General features: G+C 38.8%; 2 protein-coding genes across 3 annotated transcripts in view; both read right to left on the bottom strand.

Moving 5' to 3' along the window:
• The window catches only part of ranbp9 (RAN binding protein 9), a 31133-nt gene extending 25831 nt beyond the window's left edge, over nt 1–5302 (bottom strand). Inside the window, exons 1-2 of one of the 2 annotated variants that reach the window (XM_031728980.2) lie at nt 4700–5302; nt 1323–1434 (exon numbers count right to left, since the gene is read on the bottom strand). In XM_031728980.2, coding sequence (XP_031584840.1) covers nt 1323–1434; nt 4700–4916 — 329 coding nt within the window. In that variant the 5' untranslated portion in view covers nt 4917–5302. The remainder of the gene's footprint in view (nt 1–1322; nt 1435–4699) is intronic. The other variant, XM_031728981.2, reaches the window with a different exon arrangement.
• A 6167-nt stretch (nt 5303–11469) lies between these two features.
• Nucleotides 11470–12321, bottom strand: rnf182 (ring finger protein 182). The gene has a single exon (XM_031728966.1). The coding sequence runs from the start codon at nt 12319–12321 to the stop codon at nt 11470–11472; it is 852 nt and encodes a 283-aa protein (XP_031584826.1).
• Nucleotides 12322–16020: the final 3699 nt, after the last annotated feature.

Here is a 16020-nt window from a genome sequence, read left to right as displayed (position 1 = left end):
AGCTGTTCTTTCATTTTCTAAACCTCACATGCCTTAGCAATGCTGCATGAGCATTAGTGCACAGTACAAGGGCACTACAAGTTTAATGCCAACATCCTTAAATAAGGATGTCAAGGTGGTGACATTGAGCAGTCCTAGATTATTACTGAAATGTGCAGTTTGCTATTGACATATCAAAACATGAACACACCAGCGTGCACAGATGGTAGAGCCAATTTCATTCCTATGACTGTTTTTTTTTTTTTTTTCCCCAGTGTTCAACTATTTACCATCTCCCCTTGGTCACCTAGCCTCGAACTTATTGCTACATTGACGGATTCCTTTGAGCCCTTCTGCGACTTTAACCATCCGACACCAAGCAAACGGAATAAAGGTTGGATGTACCAACTGTGGGTCCCACACTGATTTGTGAACGCCTGGTATGAATACTTGTTTTTCACATTTTTGCCGACACCAACTTAGAAAAGTCCATTTGTAACCACAAGGATTGCCCCCTGGTGGCCATTAAAAAGAATGCAGCTTTAAGGCACTTTGATTGGTTTCATTTTCTAGGACTGCAGCGCTATGCCTATCTTTTATACGCCTCTGTCAGTGCGCCCCAGGGCAGCTGTGGCTACAATGTAGCTTGCCATCACCAGTGTGTGAATGTGTGTGTGAATGGGTGAATGACTGAACGTAATGTAAAGGGCTTTGGGGTCCTTAGTGACTAAGTAAAGCGCTATACAAATACAGGACATTTACCATTTAGTATATATATCAACAATATTTGTCGCCATAGACTGTATCCTACTTGTAGACAAACAGTTGCCACTACTTGCTCGTGAACACAGCATCTTTCTCTCCTGCTGCAGACATGACTCGCTCTTCATTTGCTCTGTTCAGAGAAGAGTGAGGAGCAGCATCTGACAATGAGCTGCTTGTGCATTGCTGTAATGAGAGTAGCTTTGCTGAATGGGGCAAAATTGCACATTTTTTTGGAAGACATTGCAGGCTCTTAGTCAGTTTTATATCCAGGCTATCTATTAAATGTTTTACTGTAAAAGAAGTTTGAACAAATTGTAGGTCATTTTATTGGTTATTATTTGATACACTGAGTGGGCCACCACACCTAAGATCAAGTTTGTCTATTCATGGCCCCTCTTCTTATTGCTTTTGTCTAGTTTCAAACAAAAATAACCACAAATAATGCTGGTTGCCAGTTTGAAAATTTTTTGACAGTTTGCCTAACCACTTTATGAACCACTCACTGTCATCTATGAGCCCAAACTATTAACACTGCTGAAAGTAATGTGCATGTCTGGAATGTTTAGAGCTGGTCTTACCCATCTCTGCCTTTACTGATGATCTTCACCTCAAAGTAGTAGACCCCGCAGGCAGCTGGGATAGGGTGGGTGGCCCGCACTGATGCAGCATCTTTGGGTGTTTTTCCATGACCTTTAGGTTGCGGTAAAACACAGAAGTGCGCAGTTAGTACAAATGACTATAGTTCATGAGATACATGTGCTGAGTGCCAAGACACAGAGAAGCCTCTCTGCAGTTACTCTGGCTAAGGACCAAATATCACTTTAATTTAAAGCCCAGTTTACGATGTATGTAGGGTTTTTTGCCATGAGAAGCTGTGTAAGGGATTAAATCGCAAAGGCTAGCAATCATTAAGTCGGATCAAAACGTTTGAGAAGCACAAAACACACCTGACTAGCAGATTTACCCACCAATGGAAAAAATAGATATAAACTGAGAAAATAATGTCAGAGTTACATTGAGATTGGATCAGAAGAGAGGTAGGGACTCTGCAGAGACAATACACTATAAAAATTTTACAACCCAAGTCTGGATCTATAAATAAAAGCAGCCTGAAGGAAAATACTGGATGTCCCACTATTTGTCGAGATGCATATTTTACTTGTAAGTACTGCATAATTTACTTTCCATGGTGACATATTTTCCACATTCAATGGTCTGCCATTAAGAATATGTGGATGAACATACTATAAAAACATATACAGGTTTGTATCACTCAAACTGTCCGAGTGATAGAGAAATATTATGCTAATATAACAGGTGACATTTTTATAAACACACAAGCAAAGGGTGTGTCGTTGGTGAGAAGATTGTCACTCCAAACGTCATGAATTTGAGCGGCTCATAATCTCAGTCTTTAAGGTTAACATTAGCTCAGGAAGCCACAGTGTAGAGCTATTAACAGCATCATGATGGTTAAAAATCACATGTTTACACTGCTGTATGTTACTCAGTAGCTGTGTTTAGGTACTACAATAGATAGTCAAATAAACTGGTTTTTATTAATAAGGGTCTAAATATCATTAGAGAGGGAAATTCTCAGTTTGGTGAGGTATGCTGCCAACAGAATATCTGACAATATGCAATATATTTACTTAATGGCTGGTTCTTTATATGTAGGATATCAACAATAAACAGCAGCATCACTTGACCTGACTGCCTTCATGTAAAAACAACATACATTTGTAAATGTATGTCCAGACCATAATACAGGCCCTGAGTTTACAATACAATTAGTCATAATTTAAAGATTTCTTTAAATGCTTTTGTATGTCTTAATAAAGACACTTGGTTACTTATCACAGTTAAGTTAATTTAATTTTTTTTTTTCCCAAATACCCAGAACCACATTCAAATATAAAAAAAACATATACTAGATGTAGATCAAGTGAAGTAAACACCTCACCTCCATTTCACAAATTTTCTACTGGCAATATGGCTCCCAGATCGAAAGAGCAATAGGAAAACACAATCATTAAAATTTTACCATGGCATGAAACATTATTTTCAATTAATTTATTAGTCAACTCAATCATTTAATCTTTATAATTATATAGAGTTTAAAGATGATCAGCTTACACTTCTGAACCCAGAATTAACAGTGGTTTCCATTTTTGGTAAACATAAGTCTTGAACTTATTAATCTGTAACCAAAATAGCTAAGCCATTAGAGTCGGGTAAATGAACCGATCAATAAATTAATCAGTACTGACTAAAAACAACGACCATGTTAATTATTAAGTGTGATTACAAATAACCTGTATTAATATAGCATTATCATTAATTACAGACATTATTACAGAGCGGTTAATTGGTAACACAGTGTTTACAGAACAATAACTTGTGTAGATTTTCTACTCTTCTTTTAAGCATTGTCTGTTATACAAACTTCTGCACAGTAAAGCTGTTTAAAACAGTTTTTGGGTGTGAGGTGTACAAATGTGAATTATATCACTGAGTAACACGAATGCTATTCTCTCTTGCTCTGATAACATTTTTCTGTTATTACTGTATTAACCTATGACACATTATTTTATCAAATATAAAATTTATGCTTTTTGTCCATAAAATGTCAGAAAAAAGATAAATGGTGAAAAATGTGCGTTGTAATCTTCCAAAACTAAATCTTAACCCACCAAAGAATTATTCATTTTCTAGCCAACTACACCACTAAATATTAGCATTTAACCACGTGAATTGTGAATATGTGTATTTAAAAAATGTTTACATAACTGACATTTCAGTTTGTAAAGTATTTGCTATTTTACATTACAAATGTATTTTACATTTCTGGTAGGCCTTTGGACACAGCTGACATTTAGTTTCAGTAGAACTCACAGAACAATCTTTTCAGAGGGTTTTATATGAGAATTTATATGTGGAATTGGAACCACGACCATCTACCTAAAATCAAAGGGTTTCCATTTACAACTATGCCATTCTGTTAAAACATGGTTAATCACAGAAGGCCTGAATTTTAGAGCTTAACACTGCTGTTAGAATAAACTGTTCAGTAAGTGGAGAAATGCTCCCTGGAGGTCAGTACATGTAAAAGTTTTACAGTGTTTGAATGTTTAAGTTGCAGCTGCTGTAAGAAATTCAGGTGGATTTGTTGCACAAAGGCAGAACATTCTAGTTGCAACAAGGAAGAGTGAGTGCAGAGGGCCAGACAGACCCAGAATAGTAGTACACACCCAGGAAGCAGTTGCACCTTTAAAAAAAAAAAAAAAAAACCCAAAAAAACCCCACTAGCCTTTTCTTGTAGGCCTGCACCAGAAAAAGAAAAGAAAAGAAAGAGAAAAAGCCCTCTTGGTAGCCTTGCTAAGAAACTGGTCCAACTATCTCTGCATATCCTATCAACACTAGCCACTTCACTGGAAGCCTAGCAGAGCCTCTGACCGGGCTAATCACGATATTTGACACAGCATTTCCTGACAATTAATAATAAATAAAATAATGCTACATTAGCCTAACAGAGGGTTGTCAAGCTCTGGTTCATTTTGGATAACACTGAACGTTGTAATTTTGGCACTCAAACCATCAGATGTACTTTGGCTAAAGATGGTTTTTTAAAATATATATTTCATAAGATAGTTCGCCAGGTTGTCTGTCGTGAAAGCTTCCCGTGACTATAAATGGAGCTGACAAGCTGTTTAACAAGGTAGCAGGAAGGCTAACAAGCTAGTAGGTCAATTTTGGCTGTGGCTACACCTCGCCAGCTGGTCGGGTTGCAAGATGTCCTCTGTCTTGTTGTTGGTGAAGCTGCTAGCTTAGCAGACTTTGTTTTTAGCCTCAACGGCAGTTGGCTTTGATCCGCTAACCGTCAAGCTAAGCTAACATGTCGTTAGCATTTGGTAACACAAGTACAGAAATTCCCGATTAAGGCTTTCTGTCATACCTTTATAGTGTACACGGAGGTTGTTCTGAGACAGTCCGATGTAGCTGAACTTGTCCTTCGGGCTCCAGGATCGGGGAAGTGGAGTCTCGTTTTCGTTAACGGCCGGATAGAGCCGTCGGAGCCGTTGATTGAGCTCTTTTTCCTGCTCGTTCAGAGCCGAGTCTCCGTGGACAACTACCGACATCAGAAACCCACCGCCGGATGACTGTCCAGACATGGCTACGACACGAGTTTTAGTAAACTGGCTTGTCAGCAACAAGCCAGAACCACTTGTGTCCGTCAGTGTCAAGTTTTAAAGGGGAGTTAGCAAAGCTAGCGAGCTAGGAAGCTAAGCTAATTGGCTTCGCTGGTTGTTGCAGAGAGGCAGCCAGAGCTGGTTAGCCGAACAGCTAACCTGGCTAACGCGTTTAGCTTGGCCAGCAAAGGCGAAGCGATCGCTGAAAATGGCTCAGGTTGACATTAGGTCTGACTAAAACACAAATAGAAACAAGAGGATGAGACTGCCCCACCGGATCTGAGCGAAGAAGTTTAAAAAAAACAGGGAGCTAGTCGTTGCTGGGGGCAAAGTAACTACTAACGTTAGCCTAGACGGATCGACAAAGTATGATGAGCTCGGCTAGCCTCGATCTTTTGTTTGTTGTCGGAGCATTATCCGCTGATCTGATTGGCTGAGAACAGCTCCACTCACTTCCTATGGGAATGTGAAGTAAATACACAGAGTGAGCTAAAAACTATCTTATCAGTAGATTACAAGGTTAACACTGTCAGCAAGCCTTCATGATTAGTGTCATCATAATTGTTTTCAGTTTTTAAGCTCTATCATTACTGTTACCTTTTTATTGTTGATGTTTCTAAACTAGATTTGCATTTAATTATATGTTTTTCTTTTTAATATCCTATGACAATGTAAGGTGAAAAATCTATATGGTCTTAATTTGGAAGTTCTTTTTTTTCTCTTTTATCTACCACTTACTCCACCCTATCCACTTCTTTGGGTGGAAGCCAGAATACTCAGAGGGAACCCACAAAGACACAGAGAGAACATGCAAACTACAGGAGAGGCAGGAAAGGCTGGATTTGAACCCAAGACCTTCATGCTGCAAGGTCCAGGTGCTAACCACCATGCTAACCACAATTTGAAGGTGTCACTTTAATTATTTATTTCAGTTTTAATAATATAAACAAACATACAAAGAGCTTTTGGCAACCATATAAAGGAAGAACTCCTATTTAACAGGAAAGAGACTTCAAGTCAGGCTTGGGGAAGGGCAGCTATCTGTGGTGATCAAGTAGGGGGATTAATGGAAAGGAAATACGGAAAAGAGGAGCATGGAGAGATAATAAATGACAAAAAACAAAGCTACTTTCAGCTACACCATATTCAAAAGTAGTCACCATGGCCAGTTGTGCTGCATGATTGATTGGGCCATGGTGGCTACCAAATACCCGGAACACCAAAGGGAGGTCTTGTCAGGATTCGTGGTTCAATTCACCTTGCATTTCCTCCTGGAATCAAACCAGGTATCTTACACTTGTTTGTCAAACATGTACACCACTCCACTATGGAACCACATGAATAAAAAACCCTGGTCCTCCACCAGCCCTACTGTGTAGCATTAGAAGGATTTCTCTCACTTGAAGGATTTTCAGAGAGCATATAGAGTAGCTTGATAATAATTAATTACAGTAAGCACCATATCTATAGATGTGCCTTCTTCTAGTTTATTAACAGTGTACTGCACATTAATTGCATTTTTATTTTTGCCTGCAGTCTCACACATGTTGACAGCCAGGGTTTTATTGGGGCTAATTTTATTTAATTTTTCAATTTTTGAAATCTTCATTTGTCGGATTTACATCTAATTACTACATTATATCAATGACTGTTTGCTTCATTAAAATACATTTCTTTGTTTACATTGATTTTTTGTTTTTTGTACTGTGGACAAGACTGAACCAGTATTACTTTATAAAAGATGATCATCAAATAATTGCTAACATGAAGAAGTTTATTTAGTCAAATTGCTTTTTTGGCAAATGTTTAAAGGATTTTCATCCAACTATGTTCAGTTTACATCCCTGTATTTCTATTTTTGCTGCACTGTAAACAGTGATGCCCCGGTAATACATATTGGTACCCTCATTGGGCAGAAGTTAAACATAATTACAGCACATGTAACTTGCAAACAGCAACTGAATGCAACATATAGTAGATTGCACAGGTAATAAAGGTGGAGTAAAGGTTGATACTAATGATGCTACGCTTAGGGTATAAACAAAAAGTTCAAAATCTTGATTAAGGTTGGAGTGGCGGGTTTTACCATTCAAATACCCTTCACCAACCCCGACCTCCACTAGGTACAAGTGTCCTTTCCTTCTCTGAAAAAATATTAGCACTTTCTTCAGAGTTTACTGTGCTTCATGTAGTCGCTAACTGTTAAATAAACATGAATTTATTCTGCAATGTGTACTATGAATGTATCAGGTAAATTAAAAGACATTCTGGTATCTAAAAATGACCTCTTACCATTTTGTGTTGCTATTTGGCAGTGTTTTTCTGTTGTGAGAAAATGTTATGGGCTAATCAGGGAGGTGGTTGGGGTGGATGGTGGCTGTACAAACACAGGCCAGAGACAGTGAGGGGTAATTATGTAGCCAATGTTTAAGGAAAGGTGGTTTTTAAATTCAGTGTTAATAAAGTCGTATCTTATGATTAAAGTGGTCTTTTTATGTAATAATCTTTCCCTAACCTTGTATTTTTTTAAAGGGCCTATTAACATTACAGTAAAAAGGATTTAGCATCAGTGTTTTGAACTTTAAACTGACATGCAGCTAATAAAATTCCTATGAATTAACAGAATATTTTTGTGTGGGGCCTCTCTGGGTGTAGTTCAGCACTAATCCAGCCTGTTAGTTGATATTTTAATAGTTAAATTAAAGGAAACCAGCTCAGTCAAAACACACACAGACAGAAAGTAAAACAAAAGCTTGGCAGTAATACATAATTCATGCCTGCCAGTGAATGAACTAAAAACAGTTGTTTTAAAGATTGTGTTTTGTCTTGTTTTTGTTTCCAGCAGCTCTGATCACTGTTATAAACTAAAGGGGGTTTTTTTTGTTTTGTTTTGTTTTGTTTGGCTCACATGGTCTGTGAATGTCCCTCGCACCAACATGTGGGAATGTTCATTGCATCACTAAAAAGGAATCTGAAATGATGTTACGCTCCCTGTAGGGAAGCAGTTGCTCACATTCACATCCCCTGGAAAACACACACATTAGGCCTTGGCTGTTTATCATCAGCAAGACGTGTGCCGTAGAAGCAGAATGGGTACAAATTGTGCTGGGAACAGCTCCTCAGTGTCTTAAACAAATGATTAAATAAATAATAGTGCAACAGAAATGAAAGCTCGGATTTGAAACCAGTGGGGAAAAATGTATTCATCTATAAACTATGAAGCTATTTATTCTATTATTGTTTTTTTAGAGAGGGATATTTTCACTTATCATCTTATATTCAGCAGCTCAAACACAAAAAGGCTAATGACACATCAATGAATCAGTATAAACCAAGAGCATAGCAAAATAAGCTATAAAAACAGTTTGTACAAGCAAAGTATTTTAAATCAACAGCAATATTTTACAGAAATAATGATTTCCATACATTGAGAATCTCTGGTTTGTGTATCCTTTTGAACGATATTAAACCAGGAAGTGAAAGTGATTAAGAGTCTCTTTTACAGAATTTACCAGAACCCTCGAAAGTAAGAACAAAAGTCCACACAGAAGGGCTCTGCTGGGTTTGACCCTCTTCCTGTGTTAACCGAGCCACATCAAGGCTTAGCTTCAGTGCTTTTTTTTGTAATTTAATTCTGTATTTATCCATTATAATATTCCATATTGATCACATTTTAGTTTGTACTGATTTTACATGAAAATGTTCTGGGTGTTGCAAAATGAAGAGGAATAAAACTGTAAGAAAATAAAGAACAAAAGTTTCTAAAAAGGAATTCAGAGCAGAATAATCAAATAAAGTGGTATTTAAAGCTTGCCTTCTAACCACTGGTGACGCTGTGTAGAGCGATGTAATAAAGCCCCTGTATGTATGCATATGTATACGTCACAATATGCTGTTTATGCTTTTCCACTAATCAAATGAATTAAAACACATAATTAAAAATTTATGATTTTGTAGGTTTATGTGACTAAGAATCTGTACTTTATTGCATGATGTGAAATAACTTCAGTTTGTTTTTTGTTAGCACTTTTATTTTGTGCTTCTGCTTCCCATGCACAAAATGTTGTATTAAAAAACTTTGTATTGTTTATATTCTATATATATGATATATTATTTATATGTCTATATTATTTGCCATTGCTTTCAGTTCTTAGTGGTAATTAACTTGACAGAACATAATATACTTCCAGGAGCACCTTTCACTTTTCTTTTGCTCTTTGTGGTGTAGAAGTTAACACACTCACTTGATAAGTAGAAGGTTGCTGGTTCAGTTCCAGCTGCAGGCACCCTTTGGAGCTGTGACAGGAATGCCACGTGGAGCCAAATCCACCTGTTCAACTGCTTATGCAAATATCTAATTAACCAATTCTTCAACTCAATAGATTGAGACTTTAACATGTGGTCAAGACAACTTCTGATTGACAATGGATGGATGGAACATAATAACATGGATGCCTGAACTGTTGATACAAGAACCAGGAGAACCAGAAGATTCTCATCATGCATTCTCATCGGCAACTGCGTGATGTCATCATGTCAATATGGACCAAAATCTGTGAGAAGTAGTTTCAACCCCTTGCTCAGTTTATGCCACAAATGATTAAGGCAAAAACTAGTCTAACCCAGTAAAGTGTATCTAATAAAGTGGCTGGTGGTTGCATGTGCACCAGAAGAAAAAGGTACATATTTGCACTATTTCTTCTAGATTTCCATGTGTAATATAAGAAGATAGTCTGTGTCCAAGCAAATACAAAAGAGTTAAAGTTAAAATATAATTTCATATTTTAACATTTAAGAAAATGTTCTTAATTAAAGATAAATTCAAAAGTTTCATCCTGCATCTCTCTTGTGTGCATATCCAAAGGATTGAAGATTGAAGAATTGTAGATGTAGGAGGAATAAATTGTCGTATGGTCAGCAAGACAAGTTGTAAATAAAGGCCAGTGCATTTCTGAGTGTGTGAATAATGTTAAGATAAAAACATGAGTAATTCTGTAGTCAATTTTGCACTTTTAAAAGGTTTGTATTTGTATTATTATATTAAGGTAAAACAAAACATGCATCAGAGGTTCAAGATTATTTTAATAATCCACAAATTATAGCAGTGCAATGTTATTCACCTCATACACATTTATTAGCCCAGCTTGTTTTTGACTCGGGTCTCTCAGTCAGTTATCTCTCCAGACGTCTCCACTCCAGACAATACCAAGTAAGCATGAAAACATGACTGTTAATTTGACTGTCAAACTTACAGTGTAAACACTGCTGTTACACTTGCACCAAAATCTTAAACAACAGTCTGAGCTGGTCTGAAGCAGATTCTAACTGTTTTAATTGACAGAGATGGTCTGTCAGTTATCAGTCACCCCATTAGCTGACATCTTTTTGCAAGGATTAACAGCCTGAATAAAGACACTGGAAATAAAGACTTTTGCAAGGACAGGACATCCAGCAAAACCTCAGCAGTGAAGGTGGATGTTGGGGTGGATGGTCACAGCACCATCTGGTGGCTCAGACTAATAATGCAGTACTCTGTGAACAGACGTTAACAGCAGAGATCCCACGTCTTAAAAAACACTCTAGCTTAATGTTTGACTAATTATATCAGCTAGATCCTGCTTTTCCCTCTAATGTTAGTTATCAGCAAATATTATTATTATTACGCCTTCTTTTATTCTGTTTGAGGGAATTAATCATTTTAGCTGGCAGGGCTTTAATCGGAACAAAATGATTTGTCCCTCTGACACAGGCAATGAGTGTGTTTAAAATCAAATTTAAGATCTCAGAGACAACGTTTAAGATCTCTGCTGCTGATCTGCAGTTGCGTTTTACATATTATATCTCCATTAAAGGTACCTATTGTGTTTTTTCTCATTTTCTTTCAGATATGTACTGCTGCAGTGGCGGATGCTCATGCCTAAACATGGCCAAAATTTCAAATGATGATGTTAGTCATGTGAAAGTAATCCCAATCAGCCAAAAGTTCAGGCTGATCTAAATACTCTGTCAGTTTTATTTTTAATCTTCACTCTGCATGATGACAGGATAGCTCTAATATGATCATCTCAGGTACACAGCTCTGGCTGTGACCACAGGAGCTGCACCCACCTTTGGTTCAAACCTTATGTTTGCCACTCATGCCACTCAGAAGAAAGCTGGCTGCTTAATACCTAACCTGATGTATCAGGGAATAGTTAAAGAGGACACCTTGTATGTAAATCAGCCACACCAATGTGGAGATGAGAACAGTCTATACATTCCTTTAGATTTTGAACTATAACGTCATAATGCATTAAATTAAACAGATTCCTTCAGAAGTAGTGTTTTAGTCAAAGCTATCTGACATTTTGAGCTTTATTAGGTAAGTGATTATCAGCCTAAAAATTGCACAAATTAAGATGTATGAGCTCCACTTTTATGCCATTCAAATAACAGTTCACATGGTTAGCTAGACAGTAACATCCCCATTAGTCAATTCTGGAGATCTATTGTGAAGCATGTTCAAAGCAAAGCATTGCCTGTTCATTTGGTTGCATTATGATGGTAAGCAGTCCCAGAACTCATGGCAGATACACTGGCAGAACCCATAGACCATGATCACGATGAGGCTGGCAGGAACCAGGCTCACCAGAAGCACCCCGAGTGTTGTCCTCTGCATTATGAGCAGGTAAACCCCCATAGGCAGGGAGCTAAAGTACAAGAGCCCCAGGACCCATACCAATGCCCGGGCTGAAGTCTGGCACAGGAGGGCTGCACAGTTCCACACCGTACACCTCTCTGCGATGGATGCCATAGAGTCCAGACTGGATGAGTGGTAGTCCTGGTTTGACAGGTGAGAGCCATGTATCTGCTGGTAGGCATGGATGTCTTGGGTGGATATGGATGCCGGCGGAGGCTCCATGATAGTAATGACCACAAAATTAGGGGAGCTGCGGATGGTGGAGTAAGGGGTAGAGGAAGATGTGGAGGAGGAAGTAGATATCACAGGTGAATTGCTGCTCATCAGTGAGCTCAGGCGCATGGGGCTTAGGAGCAGTTCTGTAGTTGCCTCCTGGTGGAACTGACGGTTTCTCTGATTCCTGTTTTGGAGGGCCAGCTTTGCCACCAGGTTGGAATCATCCGACAGGTTGCTCACAGCTTCTCCCGGCAGTCTGGTGAGATAGCGACAAAACGGACACACCAAGGCATTGGGAAGCGACTCACCCAAGTCCAGGATCTTAATGAGACATTTGGAGCAGAGACGGTGGCAGCACTCAAGCACCTTAGGCCTTCGACTCCCCAGGTTGTAGGCGCAGTAGCAGATCTTACACTCCATCTCTTCAGTGCACAGCATGTCCACAAAGCCAGAACCTCCAACACCACCACCACTATCCTCGGGGTTTTGCATCTCTAGCATCATCCTGTGTTAAAACTTTATCCAACTCTAAGATCAAACGCAAAATCCAACCAAAAGCTCAAGTCCAAGCTCAGCACCAGCACTTTTCCCATAGATGGAGACACTGATGAAGGTCCTCTTCACTGAAGATCTAGGCTTCATTGCAGCTGTCTCCTAAAATGTGTGTGTGTGTCTGTGTTTCAATGTGAAGCGAGAAGAGAGACATGCGAGAAGGTGAAGCCCCTCGCAGGATTCGGCCTCTGGCGGTTGCTTGCCTCCAAGCAGTTGGGTTGACCGTGCTTCATTTGGAGTAAAAAGCCTTTCATGAGCTGCACAAAAAGGGGGGAGAAGGGTGAGAGACACTGAGAGAAAGACCTAAAGAGAGAGAGAGTGAGAGACAGAGAGAGGGAGGGAGACACATAACTGTTAACACAGCAAACAGAGGCGAAAGGACAACAAAGCAGAGCCTGTACAAACCAGAGCTGGAATTTTCGAGTCTGATCTTTTGTTGCTCCATGAAATTCAGCCCAATTAGTGACTGATGCACACACACACACACACACACACACACACACACACACACACACACACACACACACACACACACACACACACACACACACACACACACTACTGTATTCATGACTTCAGTGCACATTGCAGTGACTTACCTTCATTTCCTGAACACTTCCTGTAGACTTAACCACTAGTTGCCTACACACATCCCAACCTAATCCCAAATCATGTCCTCACCTTTAATAATTTACATAGCATGGATTAAATTTTTGCCTCTGTGAGGAAGACACACCCTCATAATGTGGCATTGTAAACACACAGCATAGATAAAACCCAGGTAACACACACAAACAGACAACAACTGCAGCTCCCTGTTAATGGTCTGCAAAAATAAGTGTGCATGAAAGGTTGAATGAGTTTCTATTTAAATAACTTTATCTGTGTTGTGCAGCACTTTGGTCAGCCATAGTGCTATATAAATAAACTATGGTATGGTATGGTGTGTGTGTTTGTGAGCATGGGTGTAAATATGCAAAATTATGTGCCCAAGTAAAAACAAGTGTTTTTTCATCCATCCCTACAGAAATGCCTGGTACTTCTAAATCCACTGTGATAGCTCTAAACAGGTAGTCCAAAGAGCTTGGAAAGAAAAGTGTCTGGACTTCTTTAGGTTGCTTGAAGACGTTTCACCTCTCATCCAGGAAGCTTCTCAGATGAGAGGTGTCTAAGGAGCTTGGAAAGATCCGAGAAGCTTCTCGGATCTTTCCAAGCTCCTTAGACTACGATGACCTGGATGACTGGGAACCTTCACAGACTCTAAACAGGTAAATAACTTCTATCTTTATGAGTGTCACCATGTGTTTAATGACACTCCTGTCTCAGAAACAAAGATCCTGTGGAGGTGGGGGTGGATGATGGGTCCTGTTTCACATCTAGTAGCCGACATGGTTTTATCTTTTTTAATCAATAAAGACACAAATCTTTCACAATCCTTTTAGCACTACCTAAATCTACACACATCTGTGACAAAAGCATTGGCTCAGATGTGTAATATGTAATACCATGCATAATGTTACGAAATGAGAACCTGTGTTTTCATTTAGTATTTCCTGTATTAGTGTCCAGTTATCAGGTTAGATGGGTGCAGATGGTTGTTTCAGCTATACGTTTTTGCATGAAATCTTATGGATTTGAAACAACAAAGAAAAGAGAAATGTCTTACCGTGAAAGACACCTATGATTTGAGACCAGGCCCGCTGATGCGAATATGTGTCACAATTGGTGAACTGGTGTGGACTGAAGGAGTGGACCCAGCAGTGGAAAGTGGAGCAGGTCATTGTTGGAGATCCCGGTTTGGCAGTGAGCTCTGATCTTGATTTACGGCCAGAACAGCACAGGCAGCAGAGCAAAATGGGTCAACGTCTCTTTGTAGATGTGAGCTTTCCTCGTTAAGATGGGCTCATTCTAACTCCATCGAGTGTGGTAGCCCAACCTGCCATCTCTCACGCAGTGCCATTTAGCCGTTGTTCTGTTTGCCACTTTAATTATTAAACTAAGAAAACTAATGATAAGTGCCCATTAAAAGTCACAATCGCCTCACACAATAATTTCAAAGACTGCAACTAAACGGGTTTTGTGGTTTTTGGACTGGATTTACCCTGAAATGGCAAACTGGCACATGCAAAGGGAAAAGTTTGTCACAAAGATTACGGAAACTTTGATCTTGGTCATTATAATAAGTACAGTACTGTGCAAAAGTCTTGAGCCAATTCATGTATCAGGTCTTTGCTGGATTTTTTCCTGTTTTTTAAGGACATGACTTTGAGATACTGTTCATCTGCTGTAGATATTTATTTTTTAGACTTGGCATTTCTTTTTTGAGCTCCCCTGATCCATTCCTTTAAATTTTTTAATGACACACTGCACACCATGTTGAGAATCACTTTTCAGAAACACTTTAGTTGGTGCAATAATATAATGTTATGTCTGTCAAACTGTGTTATCTTTGGGATTTTCTGCAGAATCAGCTGAAGAAACAAATTATATGGTTCTGTAACAAGCTGATGATACAAAGCTTGGTGTCTGAAGGTACAACTTCATCCCCTGAGTGAGATGGATGTTTTTGTAAGTTCAGTTTGCAGTTTAGTTTGCAAAAAAAAAGATGCATTTCTTTGAAAATTGTCAGGCACAAGGATGATGGAAGGAATGAAAAAGGCTCCAATGTAAAAAACAAAACAACCTGGTCTGTAGCTTTTGACAGCTCTGAAGCGCTTGCAACATTTTGTACCTCAGTGTTAAAATATAATATGTTTTTTGTTTTGTTTTTTCTTTTACTTAAAGCTGCGTCCATCTCACCTCTGGGTCTACAGCAGCTTAGAATCTCAGCTAGCCAAACATGTTCGTTGATCTGTGGGAAGAAACTCAAACACAGGCTGTCCAGTAACAATAACATGAATCACTTGTAGTGACATTTGTCTTATTTCTGTACTGTTTTATTGCACAGTGTTTATTAAAGTTCATTTTAAAGCTGGACTAAGTGATTTTTACCACTAGTGGGCAGAAAAACAAGCATGACCCACCAAGCTGTTCAAGCTTATTTCTTAGAAACCAGGCATGTTTAAAGTTTGGGCATAAACAGATCTGTTCCCTCCCTTTAGATTCATAGTATGGGTCTCTGATGAATGCTGAAGTTAAATATTGACTTTCTCTTTCTCTTTCAGGATGGGTGGAGACCAGCATCAAGCAGCTATTCTTCAGTCTTTTAACTTTGTCTGCTGAGAAACATCTGATTCCATTGTACTTAAAGAAGTTAACGTAGGTGTAGTTACATATACAGTATATAGTAGTAATTCCGTGTTTTACACGCACAGGCAATATAATGATAACAATAAAGCACAAACAAAAGACGTTACACTCCAATAAATGTACACACACACTAACACACAAACACACACACCTGACGTCACCAACCTGAACCACAACAACACAAGAGGCAGGAATGGAAGTGTGCAGCTGATTTAAGTTGAGACAATTATACAGGAAGCATGATGATTTGGTCTTTCAAAATAAAGGGAGAAAAAAACATATGCCAAAAAGAAATGCAGATAATTTTAATGATTGCTTAATTACAGGTATAAGAATGTAGAACCTAGGTTTCCAAATATAAAGTTACCACCCTTTGGTTAAAATAAGAAA

This window comes from Oreochromis aureus, linkage group 18 (genome assembly GCF_013358895.1).
Source record: "Oreochromis aureus strain Israel breed Guangdong linkage group 18, ZZ_aureus, whole genome shotgun sequence".
Taxonomy (NCBI): domain Eukaryota; kingdom Metazoa; phylum Chordata; class Actinopteri; order Cichliformes; family Cichlidae; genus Oreochromis; species Oreochromis aureus.
Note: the sequence above shows the minus strand (reverse complement) of the source record. Positions and strands in the feature narration are given on the sequence as shown.

Excerpts from the sequence above, each read along its gene's own strand:
- rnf182 (XM_031728966.1), bottom strand. The coding sequence starts at position 12,321 with ATGCAAAACCCCGAGGATAGTGGTGGTGGTGTTGGAGGTTCTGGCTTT.